The 18,557-nt window shown below is 46.9% G+C and overlaps 1 protein-coding gene across 1 annotated transcript in view; it reads right to left on the bottom strand.

Annotated features, from left to right (window-relative positions):
• Positions 1–18,557, bottom strand: part of PLXNA4 (plexin A4) — a 425,661-nt gene that overhangs the window by 88,012 nt on the left and 319,092 nt on the right. Inside the window, exons 8-9 of the mRNA XM_059815912.1 lie at positions 17,966–18,080; positions 1,266–1,466 (exon numbers count right to left, since the gene is read on the bottom strand). Of these exons, the coding sequence (XP_059671895.1) occupies positions 1,266–1,466; positions 17,966–18,080 (316 nt within the window). The remainder of the gene's footprint in view (positions 1–1,265; positions 1,467–17,965; positions 18,081–18,557) is intronic.

Below are 18,557 nucleotides of genomic sequence, written 5' to 3'. Positions count from 1 at the left end.
TTAAAATCATCCTGAGATACCTCATGCTGATGTCTATGTGTGCCAGAAAATTCGTGACTCTAAAGGGTGGCTGCTGTCTTCCCTGCTAAGTCTTTTTGGACATATATATAGACTCTGTCCAGGTCCATATAATACCCTTTAGCCACAGGCTTTCACTATTGTAAAAGAAAATAGTTTTTTTTAAAAAGTGCCATGCCTTCTTATGTGAAACCTCAAACCTGGATGCTCACAGGCCACTAACCAGTAATGAAAATCAGGGGGCGGGAGGGGGACAAAGGAACAAATATGAGAGTGTCGTTGGGAAGTTGCTTGTTTGGAACAGATCGTAAAATGTGTGCACTGCCTGTAATTTTCAGCACGCTGCTTAATGCAGCAGAATATGTTGTGACGGATTTTAACAAGCGCTGCCCGGCATGGAGTGGCAGAGCTGCAGTGAAGTGGCTAAAGCCTGTAATTAGCTCTTTGACTAATAAATTGTCTTGTAGTAGCAGCAACAAGAATGACTCAAATGCATGTCTGGGAGACATGAATCTCATGGAGAAACCTCTGGAGAAGCAGTGGTAGGAGACCACCATTCCACATACGCATGGCTCCTGGCAGATGCCAGTGTTTGACCCCAAAACTGACACTGATGCGCTGACAACACCACCGTGACTCACACAGGCTCCCTGGGAGGGGGGTTACTGGTCCTGCACTGCTGACGTGGAATCAGAGGTTGGCAGAGGAAAGGGCCATGCCGTGAGTCAATGGCTGGAGGAAGGCTGGACTCAAGCCTTCAGCATCTCACCCTTCTTTTGACACATTACACGCTGGCATCCATCAGACTCAAATGGGGGGTTTATATGGGGGTTTAGATGTCCTGTCACTAAAACGCCACATAATAACCTTAACTCTCAGTGTTAATATAAACATCTGTCTGTTTGGAAACCCTTTTGAATGCACACAGGGATATGGCACTGTGAGGATATGGGCAGGTTAAGCTGATAATAATGCCTGGGGGTCATGGCTAAGGTGCTCCAGCACGGCCAAATGCTGGGATCCAAGGGTGGAAGCAACTACTGTGTGGTGACGCCAGCTAGCCTAAAGAGCAAAAAGGGCAGTTTGCAAGTTACCAACCAGTCTTTCTTTGACTGTGTCTGGAATCGGGTAGGCAATAAGGTAAAAAGGGCTGCAACACAACCCCAGATCCCACTGGGACAGTGCTGTAGCCACTCCTGGTCTTTCTTGACCCCTGCACCTCTCCTGAGCATGCAGGGTTTGCTCACCGAAGTGTTCTGGCACTGCACGCTGGAGCTGTTGAACCTCAAGGCGGGCACCCGCTGCTCATTGCCCTGGATGTTCAAGATGCACTCGTAGCCTCGCTGGCCCGATTGTGGCTGGGGCAGGTTCTTGGCCTTCAGTGTGATCGGCTTGATCACTTCCACCGGCACCAGGATCTTCTCTGCCTGCAGCAGCTGGGGACAGTCCTAGGGAGAGAGAAGAGAATGTGCCAAGTCAGCACACAGGTTTCCCAGCCCCAGGTGGAGTCCTCTGATGCTTCTCAACCTTCTCACTTCACGCTTCGCTTCAACCTGTTACGAAGCCTTTGCATCTCCCTGGGCCTCAGCCTATTACAAGGGTATTCAAGGAGCATTACTGGGAAGGCTCAGGTAAACAGGTGAGGAAGGATTTCTTTTACAGATCTTCCTTTCCTATTTCCCTTGTTTGCACTGCAGAATTTCAACCTTCAGGACCAAAGGAAGCTACCGCTGGTTCTTTTTAATACCTGCTCCATTAATCAGGTAGTGGGAAAGCAATCATGTCCCATCCAGGGACTTAGCCCGGTCACAATACCATGACGTGAGAAGTGAATAAAGCAAAACCTGAGCATAATTCCTTCCCTCCCCAACAGCCAATGCACCAATGTACAAAAGGCAAAACTGCAGCTAGATCCAGCAAGACACGTGTAAACTACAGAGCCTGGGCTCTTAAAAAGAGAGTTTGTTTTGGCTTAGAAGGGGACAGAATATTTATTACAGATGGATCCAGCTCCCAAGAAACAACTGTTCCACAATGTGTGGAGATCCCTTGGAAAGGTTTGCCACCATTTCACAAGAGGTGCAATGCTAAGTGGATGTTGCTAATGCAGTGCCTTTTGGTGGGTCCCTCACACAGGTAGAGGTCTGGGCACCCAGAGCTGCAATGCAGAAGGCTGCAATGCAGAAGTCGTATTTATTTGCACAGCTTTAAGTAGAGTAGCAATGCACTGCTTCTTCATAGTACAATTGGACAACTGCAAGCTGTCAAATTCATGTATTCTCGGAAGCTATCAACTCTTTAGGAAACTGCTGCAGCGTTCGCCTGGTTAGTCCAAGGCAATTTGATATAAAATGGGATCCCTTAAAAAAACACTACAACGGGCTACAAAACATAAGCGTGCCACATGCACAGACCATACTGTCTTGATCACTTGCGAGTGCCTGGCTGTCCGCTCTCTTAAGTCTTTTAAACTCCTAGATGCTAAGAGAAAGCCTGTCCACCCTTTTTCTTCTCTGCACTGTATTTGGCACACTACCTGCTTTCTGTAGAGGACCACGGTATTGTGATGGTGCAGCCACCCTGTCCAGTCCAGAGAGCAACATCATTTCAGCCTGTCCTGCCCAACAGGTCCAGTTGGTGCAAGCAGAGACAGGGAAGCTACATAAAGAGGTGCAAGCTTAATCGTAGGTGTGGGCAAGGGATAGCAGAAGGAAAATGACTGATCCAGGGCTGGAAAGTAGGGAAAGGGACTGAAAGGCTCAAGAGTGGAATTTATGGCTTATGAGAGCCTGGGAGCTTGTTAGAGCAGATGGTAGAAGCATCTTACTGAAGCGAATAGCTTAGGAAGATAAAGAAATGGATTAGACGTGTAACATCTGCAGTTACACCAACAGGAATAGAATTACAAGAGCCATCAATCATCACATTGCTAGTGTGAGCCGATCCATGGCCAGGGGCAGGAAGAAAATCCAGTACCCACTCAGTGCATTGGTGCAGTGAAGTCCAGAAGCCTTCCTCAGTCCCCAAAACGGGTCTGTCTGTCCTAGTGGGGACGCCAGACTGAAGAGCCCTTCGGGGCAACCTGATTTCTCATCTGCACTTATAGGGGGATGCTAATGGTGTAAGTACTTGACAGCTGCTGATGGACTCCAATTGGCTTTGCCCAGGCTAACAACAGAACCAGGACAGCCAATCACACAGTCACTGGAGGTGGATGGAGGTAAACCATCTTGGGTCTGCTGGCCATTTGTCTGGGCTAATCTGGCACAAGGCCTAGCTTAATAAGTGCTACCAAGAACTGGGGCTTAATAGGCCATCACGTTAACCTGGCTGGATGGTGTAAGGATTGGAGGTGGCAAACCTATGCGGTACTGCGTTGCAGTGATGAGCTTTACCACTGTGATTCTCTGCTGTCTTGGGGATCCTGGTGTTGAGGAGCACTCCAACAAGCAGACATTTGTGAGGAGACTCCAGGACACTGAGTATATGAGCACTGGAAGTTGCCTTATACCGCATCATGCACAAGACACAGCCACTGTGGGAAAGAGGCTGTCTCTGACCCCCAAGAGTGCTTGAGGAGCTACACACCCTGTTCAAACAATCTCTGCTCTTGCTGTTGTCCTGTCCCATGATGAGATGTCCCCAGGGAACTACTAATGCTGAAACACAATATCTACAGTGTCATAAAAGTGTTTGTCTTGACAAAAGGGCAAGGCTTTACAGCCTAGAAAGTCTTTCCGACATTGAGTCCAATGATCCTACCCTATCAAGGCACATCAGTGTTAAGGCCAGCTGCAAGGTTAAGTAGCTACTCAGCATGAGAAGTGAGGCATAATCTAACCTTGGGTGACTTAGTCCTATAAAAACCCAAAGGGCAGGGGAAGGAGGTGGTCTAGGCTATAGTAAAATAAGAGTGAGTTTCCAGTTCTGATCACGCCAGTAGATACCATGTCTAAATACCATTGGGGACTGTATAGCTTCAACACGCCGCTGACCCTTCCCCTTCACTTGCCCAATATGTCCTGGTGCTTCTGAGTCACCTCCCTCTCTCTCTCCTGGCATAAGAAAAGACCTTGGCAACATCTCTCAATTTTTTTTCTCCCCAGCTATAGGAGTTAAGAGAGAGATGCATTGGCAGACTGAATCAGTGGGACAGGAGGATGGGAAAGCCCTATCTGCTGCTGAGCAGCCGTTTCCCAAGAGTGGGCATTTTGCTTGATGTCTGTCAAAGAGAAAAGGCTCTGAAGGGGGCTGGAGGATGGGGGTTGGAGATAGTCCACTATGCTACCTGCAGGCCAATCCCAGCTCTTCAGGCTGGTCTTTCTTGTCTAGCTTTACCCGTCCCCCTCCACCACTGGTGCTGTAACCTTTCCGATAACACTTGTTTCAAGTTCATTAACAAGCAGTGATTGCGGCAGCCCCAAAACAGGATTCGTTTGCATATAAAAAGCTTTGCAGTGCTGTGAGGAAGTTCATTATAGATAATTGAAGAGGCAAGCGCCATAAAGAGGAAATCCTCCCAATGTGGCTTTATCTGATTGACCTAATGTTCTTTCTAATTGAAACAGGGGGGGAAAAAAGGCAATTTCATTGGGTGATGTACTGCATAAAACCCCAGAGCTTGGACGAGGCTCTGGGTTCTAATTCAACTGTAGTACTCATTTTGCAGCCTGTGTCAAGCTTTGGGTGCCTGGTCAGCTGTGTATTTTTGAGGGTAAAACATCAATCTACTCAGAGCAGACCCTGCAGTAGCACCCAAGCAGAAGGGTCTTCAAAAAAGAGTTATCTTGGCTATTTTCCAGCAGAGGCAGTTTCTCTTCACCCTTCCTCTGCAATGGACATCACCTAGGTTGGAAAAGCACGGTTTTCACATGATGTAGGGGAAATAAAAACATCCTCTGCCAACAACTGTACCAAGGAAGGGCACAATCCCATCCCTTTTATCTTTGGTATATAATAAATTAAGCCTTTCCCTCGACCCTAAGGGGAGCTGGTTCAGATTCCAGAGGAACTAAAATCCAGTTTAATCTGTACCAGGGCAACACATTTGAAAGCAGACTCTTGTTGATTTATTTTGTGTGTGTAGCTTCATTCTATTCCTTAAATGCTTTCAAATGAGCCAGTCTCTTTAAAATAATATCCTCCACCCTTGCCAATGACTCCTATCAGCAGTGATGCACACCTCAAATCGCCAAGTTTTGCCAGTTATCAAGTCAGAGAGCTTTTGCAGTGAAAACACTGCATGAAATGGGCTGTACTCATTGGGTCGATGGTAGTTTAATTTTCTTTATTTATAACTCCTCCTAGAACGCCTGCAAATGTGTTTGCTGTAGCTTGCAGAAATAATGAAGTCTCAGAAATATGAGAACCCTTTCTCTCCTTTTCTCTCACATATGTGTTATGGCCCTCATCACAGCTATACCTGACTAAGTCCCCAGTGAAAGCCATCATGAGAATTCTGCTAAAGAGGGCAATGAAACCTCTCTGAGGCTATGTGGTCATAGCCCTGAACTAACTAGTTCGGTTCTTTTATGGTGCTTCATACATATATAGATTTCATAGAGAGTTCACCATGCTGTTTTCCAGTATAAGCTGGAAGAGTTATCTTCCTCTCCTAGGGAGGAAGCATGTAGGGATCTTTCACAGTCTTGTGATATTGCAAGGGTTTTCTTCTAACCTTATTTTGTACAGTTTCACTCTTTGTTACTGTTTATGGCCAGGATCATGAGCCCAAGTCTCATCAAAATGTTTTCCATTTTCCAAAAGAAAACATGTCTGATCTACTTCGAATGGTAGGCATCTTACATGGGAACAGGTAAAACATCCGTGAAGGTTTAATACAATGACCCATCCACCTATCAACAGTCTCTGCCTTACACTGGTGTCCCAGTTCACTTGTCTTCCCCTGTGCATCCCTTGTCATCCAGAGCATTAGGTGCGGGAATCTTTCCTACTTTTTCTTCATACTGCTCCCTCATGATCCCTGGTAACATTGACTGGATTTCCACTTTCTACAGAAGGAAACTAGAGCTCACCTATTGCTGACTGCATTGTAGGTATGTTTGGCAAGATAAACTCAAGTCTTGGCAATGGATTTTCACCCTTCTTTTCCCAGAAAAGTAGGAGTCATCTCCATTCAGGATCAGACACAACCACCACCACTAATTCCTCCACTACTCATCTCAAAGCATCCAGTTCCCCTTTTCTCCTGCTATCAAAATCCATTTCTTCATCCTCAGCTGCAGGGTTTTTTTAAGACTTTCTTTTCAGTATCCCTCATTCAGCAACCATCTTTGTGCCTTATCCAAGCCATCTTGCCTGGAAGGAACATGATCACAAAGTGAATCTAAGTGGGGACCATAACTTACTCACTCAAGCCTTTTGGAACCCCACAAGAAATGATAATCAGATGGTTATTTACTCACATATTATGTAAATATAGTACAACTTTTGTTCATACGCCCTGCTGAGCTGCAATGTATCATTTTCCCTCTGTCCCCTACGGCTTTCTCACCTTCCCACTCTGTGCTGTAATCAGGTCAAGAGGGTAAGATTTGAGAGGCAGGGATTGGGTCTTTATAAAGATATCTAGGCCACAGCATTTGGATGCTCTGTTAGTTAGATTAGATGAAAAAACATTAAAACCAAAACCAAACAGGGAAAGAGAAAGAAAAGGAAGGGAAGAAAGAGAAAAAGGAGAGGGAAAATGGACAAACGAAAAAAAGATCTTTTTTTTTTGTCATGGACTTTAGAGGAATCAGATTTCACCTAGATGAAAAGCAGGAAAACAGCAAGTTGGCAGATGACAGGCAGCAGGGACTGCCTGGAATATGTTGCCTGAACTTCTCTCTCACACCCCAGCATGGTCACCCTGGGTCAGGGCTCTGACACCACCCGAGCGAAATCAGATGCTTGTTTAGCAGCTACCCTGTACTGCTGCAAACAGAGAGCTTTGGGCTCCAGGGCTGACAAGCTGGTTCCTTTGATGAATCACTTTTAAGCTCTTGCAAAACTTCCCAGGCCCAGGATAATCTGGAGAACGAAGCAGCAATGAGCTTGGCATTCCCAGTGCAGGAGGGAAAGGGGTGAGTTACAGTCCACATTGTGTTTACATTATTACACCACTAATTCTTAGCATCATAAAATTATATTTAAAATTTACACGAACAGTGCCGGGGAACGTTATTAGGTTATAAAGTGGAATCAGGTCAATGCTTTGTAGGCAGGATTCCAAGCTCCATAAATTTCTGGGTATACTTCCCCCAAATTTACATTGGCACCAGCAGCAATCAAACCAGCTACAAAAAATCTCACCCGGTCAAAGAATTTTTTAATGCACCATATATTTTATCTGCATTTCCTAAGTTTACAATGTTGTTAGTTTGATTGATGGTGTGCTTATTTATTGGCACAGCAAAAGTAATAATACATGAAGAAAATGCTCAGAACTCTAAAGGCAGCTGATGAGGAGACAGCAACAGGATTTATGGGAAGTGTAAACATCTGCAGGGACAACAAAGGAATAATTGAGTCCTTGCATCGCTGTCACTTCTGGTGGCTCCTTTCTAGTTAAGAATCTTCCAAGCATTCAGGAGCAAATACCAGCTCTCTTTTATCAGATATTACAAGTGATTCTGGCACCTGGGAAAAGGTGGTTGGCCCAGAGGCTGGTGCTCAGTCTGTGGAAGAGATTTGGCCCTGTTTAAGCTCTGTGCACTCTAGCAGCTACGTACCTCAATGGTAGCTTGCTCATACTAGTGTACAGGTACCACTGCTGGAGGAAGGGAGACCAACAGATCAATAGCAGATCATTGGCTCAGCTCCCATAGCGTCATGCGTCCCTGACTTCAGTGTTGAGAAGTCTAGAGAGCGATGAGTGACGCTGATCACCAGAGTGGGTACTCGAAAAGCAGAAGCTAAATGAAGATAACTAACCTCCTCTCACATGGCTCACTACTGAATCCCGTTGATCAGGAGCAAAGTGACTCCCCCAAGGCCATGCAGGCAGTGCTGGGAAATGACCCAGGTCTGCTGAGAGCTGGATCCCGACCTAGGACTATTCTGCCTCTGAAGTCAGTTCACACATCTCTGCTGATCAACATTAATGATTTTACCCTCCTTTAATTCTTTATTAATAGAGCTTTTCTCAGCTGGTCCATTATTTTACAAGGATCAAGGTCAGGCTGCCATAATTACCCGAGCACCACATTTATCCTTTTTAGATAGAGACACAATGTTAGCTTTCTTTCAGCTCTTTGCTGCTTTGACACATGCTCAGAAGGAAAAGTAATGATCCGGAGAGCAGGAGCCTTCTGGTCACTGGATGAAGGGAGTGGGCTAGTGGCAAAAATAGTAGATGATTGTGTCATTAGGTACATCTGCTCAAAGGAGAGGGGCTACTGGAGACATGCAAACAGTCTCAGTTCTGCTGTTTCCTGAGTAACTGCCCGGTATTGAAATTATAAGAAATACGAATGTGTGCATCAAGGAAGGTGGTGTATGTGCAAGAGACAAGGTAAATGTGTATTTACTGGGACAAAGTCTGTCATTTGTTAAAGGAAAACCCTGGTTAGGTAATACAGCCCTTCAGAATAACAGACATCATAGTAAAACTGGATTGTGCAAAGCCATGGAAATCATGGGGCAGAGCACGGGCAGCTTATAAAGCAGTAATGAATTTCTTCTCTAATTATTATTATATAAATTTGCATCCTTCTGCCTAGCCAGACTTCTGTCCTTCTGTAAGGACTTCCATCTGAAGTTCACAAGACCTTTCATGTATATCAAAACAGCGTACATCCATGCATGCCACCCCAGCAGCCCAATGAGGCTGCAATGTTTGACCATCACAATAGTATCCCTTACTGCTCATCCATGTAGGTACCAGTGACACTGACATGTTGTTCCCCAACAAAACTGTTTCCTATATATTTGTGCCAACAAATGGGTTTTACACGCATAAGGGACATTCTCTAACCAAGCCTCCCTCAGAAGCGACAGGGAGTCTTATGACAACGCTCTCACATGGGGATTTCTGGTGTCTAACAAGATCTGAGCCCAAGCTGTAGCGCTTCCTTCCTAAGAGAGGACCAAAAGTCTATCTCTCCTCTAAAGCTGCCCATTTTTACAAAGTTAATAGGAATCACAGAATCACAGAATCACTAAGGTTGGAAAAGACCTGTAAGATCATCAAGTCCAACCATTAAAAAAAAAAAAAAACAACCCACCACACACCCACAAAAAAACAAAACCACCCACAAAACACACCACAACCCACACCAAAACCAACCCACCCACACCACACAACACCATGCCCATCAAGCCACATCCCACAATGCCACATCCACATGCTCCTTGAATACCTCCAGGGATGGTGACTCTACCACCTCCCTGGGCAGCCTGTTCCAATGTTTCACCACTCTCTCAGTAAAGAACTTTTTCCTAATATCCAGCCTGAACCTCCCCTAGCGCAACTTGAGGCCATTTCCTCTTGTCCTGTCACTAGTCACTTGGGAGAAGACACCAACACCCACCTCTCTGCAACCCCCTTTCAGGCAGTTGTAGAGAGGGATAAGGTCTCCCCTCAGCCTCCTCTTCTCCAGACTGAACAACCCCAGCTCCCTCAGCCGCTCCCCATCAGACTTGTGCTCCAGACCCCTCACCAGCTTCGTCACCCTTCTCTGGACACGCTCCAGCACCTCAATGTCCTTCTTGTAGTGAGGGGAACTTTGTATCTTTGAGAGCTCCAGACTTTGGCCCAACTAGGACAAGAATGGCCAATGGGTTCAGAAGTCAACAGAGGAGACAGAGTAACAGATGGACTGGAGGTGCACACGCAGGCCATGTTGACGCAATCCCGCTTCCTTCGGAAACCAGGACAGAAGCCCAGAGAGTCATAATACTTTGGCTTCTACAGTGGGAAGGCCAGAACAATGATATCATGGCTCTTGTCACCCTCCCCCTCACTGAGATCCATGACAGCATGAGATAACATCCAAGCCAAAGCAAATGGACTCATGTGCAAAGACAAGGTGGGGAAGGAGGGTCTGGGCTCAGCCTCCTGGAGATGCCCCAAGCAGGGCAGGAGACACATTCCAGTGTTACCTCTTATCTGCAGCTTCAACATCCTGAGAATGTTTCTCTTTGGCCAGGTCCCAAAAGCTCTCATGTCCCAAAGCAGTGAATGCGGCTGATGTTACAATGGAAAAATGCAAAATCTTTCTGCTTCAGAGCCAGGCCACCCCATGCTAAATCTGAATGGGGAATTGTCTTTCCTCTTGAGCAACTACCTTTCCCTCAAATTGCAGGGTGCCACACAGATCCTAACAGTCCTAACAGATGTCCAGATAGCCAGAAAACCTTGTCGCCGCTTGAGGTATTGCAATGGCATTGCACTGAGCCAGGCTATCAAAACAACATAAGCTCTTCCCGATGTTATTTCAAGGGTCCTGTGTTGGTGGGGACAGATGAATATTACTCTTGCATTCTGAGATCACTTTGTCCTGTGGGATGAATAATCTTGCATTACAAAAATGAGCAGCCCAACTGTTATGAGTAACATTCAGCAGGGACACGGTATTGGGTGTCAGATGCTTCTTACATCTCCATTCAAACTAATGTCCCTGAGTTGCTCCTAGAAATTCCATGAACAGGTCCTTGATTAGTCACTCACATGGTGGCTGGAGAAGCTAAGCTCTAAGAAAACAAGGTCCATATTAAGGTAGGGTGAACCGCTCACAGGGAGGCCTTTTTTCATCAGTTCTCAGTTCCCATTGTGATTTGGTTGGAGGTCTCAACAAGGAGAGACATGATGGAGCTGCCTTACGCTGGGACAGATTTCCTGCAGATCCACAACTGCAGTAATCAGAAATTCTGCTAAAAGTTACTACAGAAATTGAACAAGTTACCAGTCTTTTCCCCTGCCACCTGGGCGACTGTGGGGCAGAAAGGCTCAGACATGACAAAAGGTACCCAAAAATAACATAAGAAACCACTTCATACACAGGTTTTCCATCTTTTTCTTCACCTTGGTACAAGTCAGTATGACTTGAAAACAACAGCAAATTATCTAATTTGTTTGTACATGCTCAAAGACTTCTTGCGAACAGTCCCCACTGCGAGATCACAGCTCCAGGTACGAAGCACCTATTAACAGAAAGTACTTACCCAAAACAGAAGAGGGTGTGAGAGAAACAGGGGTACGGAAAGGTGAACGTTTGCAAGCCAATTCAGAGCCAAGATTAAAACTCTCATCTGCTGAATACATAACCCATAGGCCCACACACTACCTGATACTGCCTCTGAGCAGTATTTTCATGCTCTAACAGGACTCCATGAACAAGCAGAAAGCTTTCTGCCTGGCCCACAATTTCTGTGTTTAATTTCCTCTTATTATTATCATCTGAAGCACCCCCTCTGAAGAGGATGTACCCACTACATGATACAGCTCCATTTCTAGGAAAGGGCTGTAACGGTGGATGAGATGAGGGCTGAAATGCCACAGCCTGAAATGCCAAATCACCAGGAGCCCGGAGGCACAGCTGGATCCAAACCATCAGCTACAGCCTCCTCCCAGATTACCCCTGCCTCCCCCTGGAGAGGATGCTAACAAGACTGAACTCCATCACATGTGCTTGGAAACACTTCTAAGAGCTAAATAGATGATAAACACCAAACCCCCATGCTGCTTAAAAGCAGGTGCCATGAAATGCGTGCTTCACTACGCCAGATCTCATCTGCATGGGGTGGCTGCTGCTGCCGGCAGCAGCTGCCTGTCTAGAGCTGCTCGTGGTCCCCTCGCCTCTCCTGCCTGTCCCCCTGCCTGCTCACAGCACTTGAAGGCAGCAGGCTGCCTGCAGTTGCCATAGAAACTACACCTCACACCCTCCCCTTAATGATAGACAGGTGCCAGGATAAGTGAGCGGATAATCGACAAACGGGGAAAGATTCGGCGGTCTGGTATTGGCTTCGCTGCAACTGTCATTAGAGTCCCTGAGAAATAAGAGATGATACATTAACTTGAGCAGAGATGGGTTTTTTTCTCCTCCCCGTGCTGATGCTTCCAGCAGCCGCCTCTGGCCGGGTTAAGGGAGACTGGAAACAGGAGCGGGAGGGAAACTGAGCAGTTGCCACAGAAACAGCTGAAGTTGCATCACCAGAAGTTTCCTCCATGCAAGGGAGCATGGAGCTGACCATGCTCACCTGAAAGCCCAGCAGGTCCTCTACCCCCTCCCTGGCGCAGCCACCCAGGCATTTACACCGGGGTGCATCTTGGAAGGAGGTGGGCACCATGCCTTCCTTCTGCACCTTGCAAAGAGGACAAAGCAGGACATTTGGGGACCCTGAAAACCTGTCTGCTTTTTGAGACCTTGGGGCAAAGCCCTTCCTGAGCCAAACCATGATGCACCAGTGGGGTGGGGAAGGGCGCTGCTGAGTTTACTACAGAACAAAGTCCATGATGAGGAGAGGTGGGCATTATAAATGATAATATAATATAATATAATATAATATAATATAATATAATATAATATAATATTATATTATATTATATTTTCATCTGGGAGGGACCTACAATGATCATGTAGTCCAACTGTCTGACCACTTCAGGGCTGACCAAAAGTTAAAGCATGTTATTTAGTGCATTGTCCAAATGCCTCTTAGACGTATTCCAGTTTGGGTTGAGCTATCATTATCACTATCTGCTTTCTGTTTTCCCCCCCCTTCTTCCCTGTTTCCAAAAAAACACCATCCCCAAGAAGGACAAGTGGCTGGTCAGAGCTAAATCAGTGCACTCCACTACAGAGGCTGCCAGTACAGCTCTTCGTTCAGCACGAGGCACAAGCAAACGCTTGGCAAAGCAGCCCTCCTCTCCTCGGCAGCTGCTCGCCAGCATGCAGCTCACACGGCTATCTATTGCTTTTGAAAAATTAATATTTGAAGCAGTTGTTTCTTTTATGTGGGCTTTACTGTCATTAGCACGTATAACTCGACATAAAACACTTTGGTGCGACATCTTTTCTTCTGTTCTCTTTTTAGGCAGCAGATGAAAATGCTTTTAATAAAAAGCTTGTTTGGGGGAGGAAGAAAAACACACGCACACGCAAATTGGCTGAGCAGGGAAAGATGAAAACCTCCTTCAAGGTAATTAAATGATTATGTATCTTTTAAACCCAGCAGATAACAGATTTGTTATCTAGGCTTGCTATTGGCTTTTGCCATTTTTTTCCCCTCTCTTTCCCCCCCACAAAGCTAAAATCCTTACAAGGCCCGCAACAAGATAGTGTTCATCTTAGTGAAGAAGGCGGCACAAAAGAAGACTTAATCCTTTATCCCATCAACTCAAGTAGGCTACCCCAACTTACTCAGCCTTGTACAGATGTCTGTGAAACACTGACATGAAAACTACCCCGCTGGATCACAGCAGGTCTGTACAAAGACAAGACGGATGATGCAATCAGGTATATTGGGTAATAGATATCAGGAGAGACAGGTACAGTTTCTGCAGCTCCTATCACACCAGAGACCCTCAGACCAATGGTTGTACTCCCCCGTGCCTCCGTTTCCCTCTCCTGCTTGTTGACTGTCTTGCCTGTTTACAGAAGAAAATGACTGAACTCTCTTACTTGGTGGTTGTGTCAAGTAAGTAAGGGTTGATTGCACAGGGTGCTAGTCTGAAATGCAATGCCTTGTGGTGCAATGCTAAGCCTGCACTATGACTTTAGCTATGGTCAACAGCAAATGTCAAAAGTAAGAGACAGGATGGCAAGAAAAAGAATAGAACCTTGGCCCGCTCCCCTCTGTCTTTGAGACACTCTCCACTTTTGCCACCAGCTATCTTTGGGAAAAACAACAACAATCCATTTCAGTATTAAAATGTCTTTTTGTTCTTCATTCTTTCCCTTCCTGCCCTCAACAGCAATAATATCAGCTCCCCTTTATAAAGCAAGTAGTCACTCAGTATACTGCAAGCTAGTGGACCTGGCTTTCGAAAACCTGCTGTAAAGGGAAATTATATGCCAAGGTAATGTATTTCTGCCGCAAATCATCCGAAGACATCGTCAACCCTATTTGATTGAGTTCAGTGCCATAATCATAAATACTCTTGCTTTACGACCACGCTGGAGTTCTTCACTAGGAGCTAACACGGACTTTCTCAAGGCCCCCAAACTAGTTGATTCAGCTCTATTATGGGCAGAGCTGATTCTCTGAGCACCTCACAAGAAGGTCGTGGCTCCTTGTTGACAGTGAGGGATGTGACTTTTCCGTCCTTTCTCCATCTCTGGTTTAGTTTTGCCAGGCGGTGGTAGGACAGCTGGCTTGTCCCAGCTTGGGGCTGTCTGATCACAGCTATCCACCGTGCAATTCAAAGGTACCCCTGGATGGTAGATCACAGGCTATACAAATAGAAACAGCATTTTGTCTTCTGGACAGTGTGGGTCATGGTCAAGACCTTTCCACTGTCCCACTGGATCAGTCTCAAATTCATCCTGCACTTTGCATTAATCAGCTACTCATACTACAAGGAAAAAAAAAAAGTAAAAAACACAGGATCCTCTCAGAGCACATGAAGAAGACCTGAAAGAAAGGCAGGTAAGCCCATGGGAATCCAGAAACTTCTGAGATGTGCTAAGGAAATGATGGAGTCAGAAGTACCCAAGGGCACAAGCCTCCCTTCAAAGTGCTCCAGGCTGGTCCAGGGATGATGGGTACCAGCCCAATCAGTCCATTTGCAGCCCAGGCCATCTGGAGAGTGGGAAGCCTCTTCCCACATGATGGCAAGATGCTGTACAGGCAAAGAGAGAAAAAAAAAATCACCTGGAGGTGGGTGTATCAGCAAGAGAAGGTGAAGGCCATAGTGAGGGGGAGGGGAACAGGTTTGGCATGCCAGCAATGATGATCACAGAGGGAAGGAGTTTCTGGCACTGGTCCATATGACAGAGTAACACCAATATTTGTTTGCTTGGCAAGGAGACTCTTGGTGCAATCAGACCATACGATCCTGGAAGCCGGCCACACTAATCTGCTCAGCAGACTGCTGGAAGGACTGCAAATGGGATGGTCCAACCATCCCACGCTGGTAGTACAGTTCCCCATCAGTACTGCCTCGAGACTTACTGATTTAGGAGCTACTCATGCCTGAATGGTAGCAAACGCTTCCCCCTCCTCATCCTCCGGGGTTCCAGGTGCTTGTAGAGGAAAGGAGGGAAAGGAGCATTGTAGATGGAGATGAAAGGCTGCAGATGGCATTGGGAAGTCTGGAAATGGACTTCAGTCCTCTCAACCTTGTGAGTAATGTTATGTCATTGGGAACTAGGTGGAGGCCTGCATGGGCAATGAGAAGACCAGCTTGGCTTCAAGATACCAAATGGTTTCTATTGTTCAAAGAACCACTCAATGAATAGGCATGAGTACAGGACAGAAAAGGAAAGAATTAAAGATGAAAGTAAAAAACAGTAGAAATTTCAGTGAGGGAGATAAGTCAGTGAGACGATGGCTTCTCAAGAGAAATGTGGGAGATACACCCGACATTTGTTCAAAGTGTCATTTGACAAAACCTTTCTGGCCACAGAGCGAATGTAAATCTGTGCTTGTCAGAATGCGCTTGTGATGCCATTCCCCAGCCCTAGTGTCCTTGAGGGCCACAAACACACAGACTGCAATGAGAAGGACCCTGAAGCTACAGGGCATTTCTCACATTGTCAGGAAGAAAGCTATCTCTGAAAGTTTTGGGTTTTACAAGGCCATTATCCTTGCAGATATTGTCCAGTTGCCTCAGTGCTGAGAAGTGTTTCTTCTGCGCAGCAGACAGCAAAACCAGCTCCTGAGCTGAGCAGCTGACTGCCAAATGTTGTCTCCTGTGGGAAAGAGGTTTGTGCCCAGAGACGGTTTTGCTGCAGAAGCCAAGAGGGCTGTCGCCCTCATTAGCAATGACCAATTTAACATACATGTGTTGCATGACACTGTCATTGCCTTGTGGATCAATAGTTGTCTTCTAAGGTCAGGTTTGTGCCTCTCCCTGCTGCCATGCAAATCACACAGAGCAGCTTTGCAGGATCAGAGGGGGAGTATTTGAAGCTCAGCAGGAAATCCTCTGTTAAAGGGGATAGAAGGGAGAAAGAAAAATCTCTACTGACAGACAAAGCCCCCCAGACTTGAGTTGTTTCCTAGCCTGAAGATGATACCTTTCAGAAAGAAACTCAATGAGAGGTGATAAAGCAGTGATGGAAAAGGTGTGCTAAAATGGGCAGATGTGGAGAGGACAATGAGTCCACCTCCTCCTCCCCAGTTCTGCAGATCAAGACCTTGGCAGAGGTAAAGTAAAGACCAGGGGCTGCACCATCGCCAGTCCCCTCCCTAAGGAACTGGGATGACACAGAGCTTCTCATGATCTCCTTTCTGATGGGAGCAAGTGTCAGAAATACCAGGGATGTGATCGGGATTGAGGGAGGAGGAGATACACTATGATTTGTAGGCCCTTCACTTTGGGCGGGGGGCTAGAGGAGAGAAGATGTGAGAACTGGGAAGGTGAGTCCTGTGTTTGGCACAGGAGACACACCAGAGGAATCTACGAGAGGAGATAAATGGCGGTGGCACTGTACAGCAGAAGGCTGAGACAAAGTGTCCCAGGGAATGCCACCTGAGCAAGAGGTTGAGGTCCCTCCAGTCCCTGAAGAGGAAGGCACAGAGACCTGTGGCCAAACTCTGCCAAGGCTCCATGCGAGGGAATAGGGCCTGTCTGCTTGGGATAGCCTACCAGAAGGGCTGAACCCCGGGCTGCCTTCCTGCACCGCTTCACCACTGAGTCAAGCCCTCCAGCTCCTCGGCAAGTTTTCCAGCAGGTTTGCAGCAAATTCTGAATCCTGGTAGATGATGAACTGGCAACCTCCCTGCTCATGAATATTTATAGCCTGTCCCAATGCCACAGCAGTTCAGGATGTCTGCTCCAGGACACCTCAACCAGCACATAAGGAAGGGGTGGGAGGGAACGGGGATGCCACAGGAGTGCGAAGACACTACAGGTGTGTCATTTGAGCCAGTAAACTGGCTTGCCTGGGGCATGGGCTGGGGGTGGGTGGGGGAACACGTTAGAGACAGCAGACCCAGCAGGCAGCCCAGGGAGCGGTGGGGATTTCATCCTCCGAATGCTACGCACGTTGCCCCAGGCTCCAGCAGCCGCCTCTGTGCCAGGTGGTTCAGCAGATATCAGATCTCTTAATGGGTACTGGCCCCTTGGTCCAGGCAAAAAAGGAGCCAACTCAGGTCATTTACCAGACAGGCCAGGATGCTTTCAGACCGTTCCTGACCAGGAAGTAATTAAGTGGCTTCCTATTTGTGTTCTCCTGAGCTCCACTTGTCTGCAAGTGCTCGTTAGTTACAATACGAGCCAGACAGCATTTGCAGCACAGCAGCCAGCTCTGTATTAAACCCCAAGGTCCAGTTCAGCTCAGCAACCGGCAATGAGGCATTCCCCAGCCTCGTCTGGAGGCAGTTTGATGCACTGGCCATTAGGCACCAAACCCATGAAGCCACAGAGGTGCTCGAAGCACGTCTGAAATCCACTGACACTGTGGACATAGCCCTAAATTATCCCCAGATCTCAGCAGCCTAGGGTATCTGCTTAAAGGCAACCTCCTTTTGTCCTGGAGGAAATGCATGCCCAGTGTTTCCTATCCCGCCCAGTCCCTTGGAAGTGGGAGCTTGCAGTGGCTTTCCAAGATAATGCACTCCTTGTAGTATGTGGGAGGGAGAGGGCAGGTTGCTGGAGGTCTGGCAGAGCAGAGAGGAGTTATCTGCAGAGGGAAAAATGAGGGTCTCCTGGATGGTGAGCAGAAGAGGGATAGGTGGAGGTGGAGAAGGCTTCTTGGACTGTTGGTCTGACCCAGGCCAAAAGGCAATATCAGCCCTGAGAAGCCCACCTACACAGCATACGCCCCGTGCCCCTTCCTACCTCGGGCAGCTTGACTCGTCCCTCCTGGAAGGAGCAGGAGCTGGGATCATGAGTGCAGACGTGGCGGTACTTGCACCAGTGACACCGGTAAGGGCTCTCCACGCATGACAGACACCTGGAGATGGAGAGAAAGAGTAGTCACTTGGCCAGCCAGGTCCCATCAGCCAACAGGAGAGAGCTTGAGGCTGATAGTGTTTCTCAGAGGGAAATATAGCCCGGCAAACATTGCTTTTTCCATCACAAGCAGAAGGCCATAGCTTTGCACTGACCCAAGACCATCAGGTCTCAGGATGATGCTGGACTTGCCATGGCCTGAGCTGGTTGTCTCTGTGTTCACAAGTGTCTCATATTAATTAGATAATTTAGATTGCATTCATATCATTGTAACTAGAGTAATAATAATTATTGTTGTATTATGGTTGACCTGTTACAACTTTTAATCAGACTATCAACAAGTTCTCGGCTTCATACATAAGAGGTGTTCCTTTTTTTGCTCATAACAAAATCCTGAGTGTAACAGAAAATACAAGATCAGGGGATGGTTGGAAACTGCTACAGCCTTGCTGCCTCCATGCTGAACTGCACCAGTGCC

The sequence above is a fragment of the Gavia stellata genome, chromosome 4 (assembly GCF_030936135.1).
Source record: "Gavia stellata isolate bGavSte3 chromosome 4, bGavSte3.hap2, whole genome shotgun sequence".
In the NCBI taxonomy this organism is placed as follows: domain Eukaryota; kingdom Metazoa; phylum Chordata; class Aves; order Gaviiformes; family Gaviidae; genus Gavia; species Gavia stellata.
The sequence above is the reverse complement of the archived record's forward strand: the minus strand, read 5'-3'. Positions and strand labels throughout refer to the sequence as shown.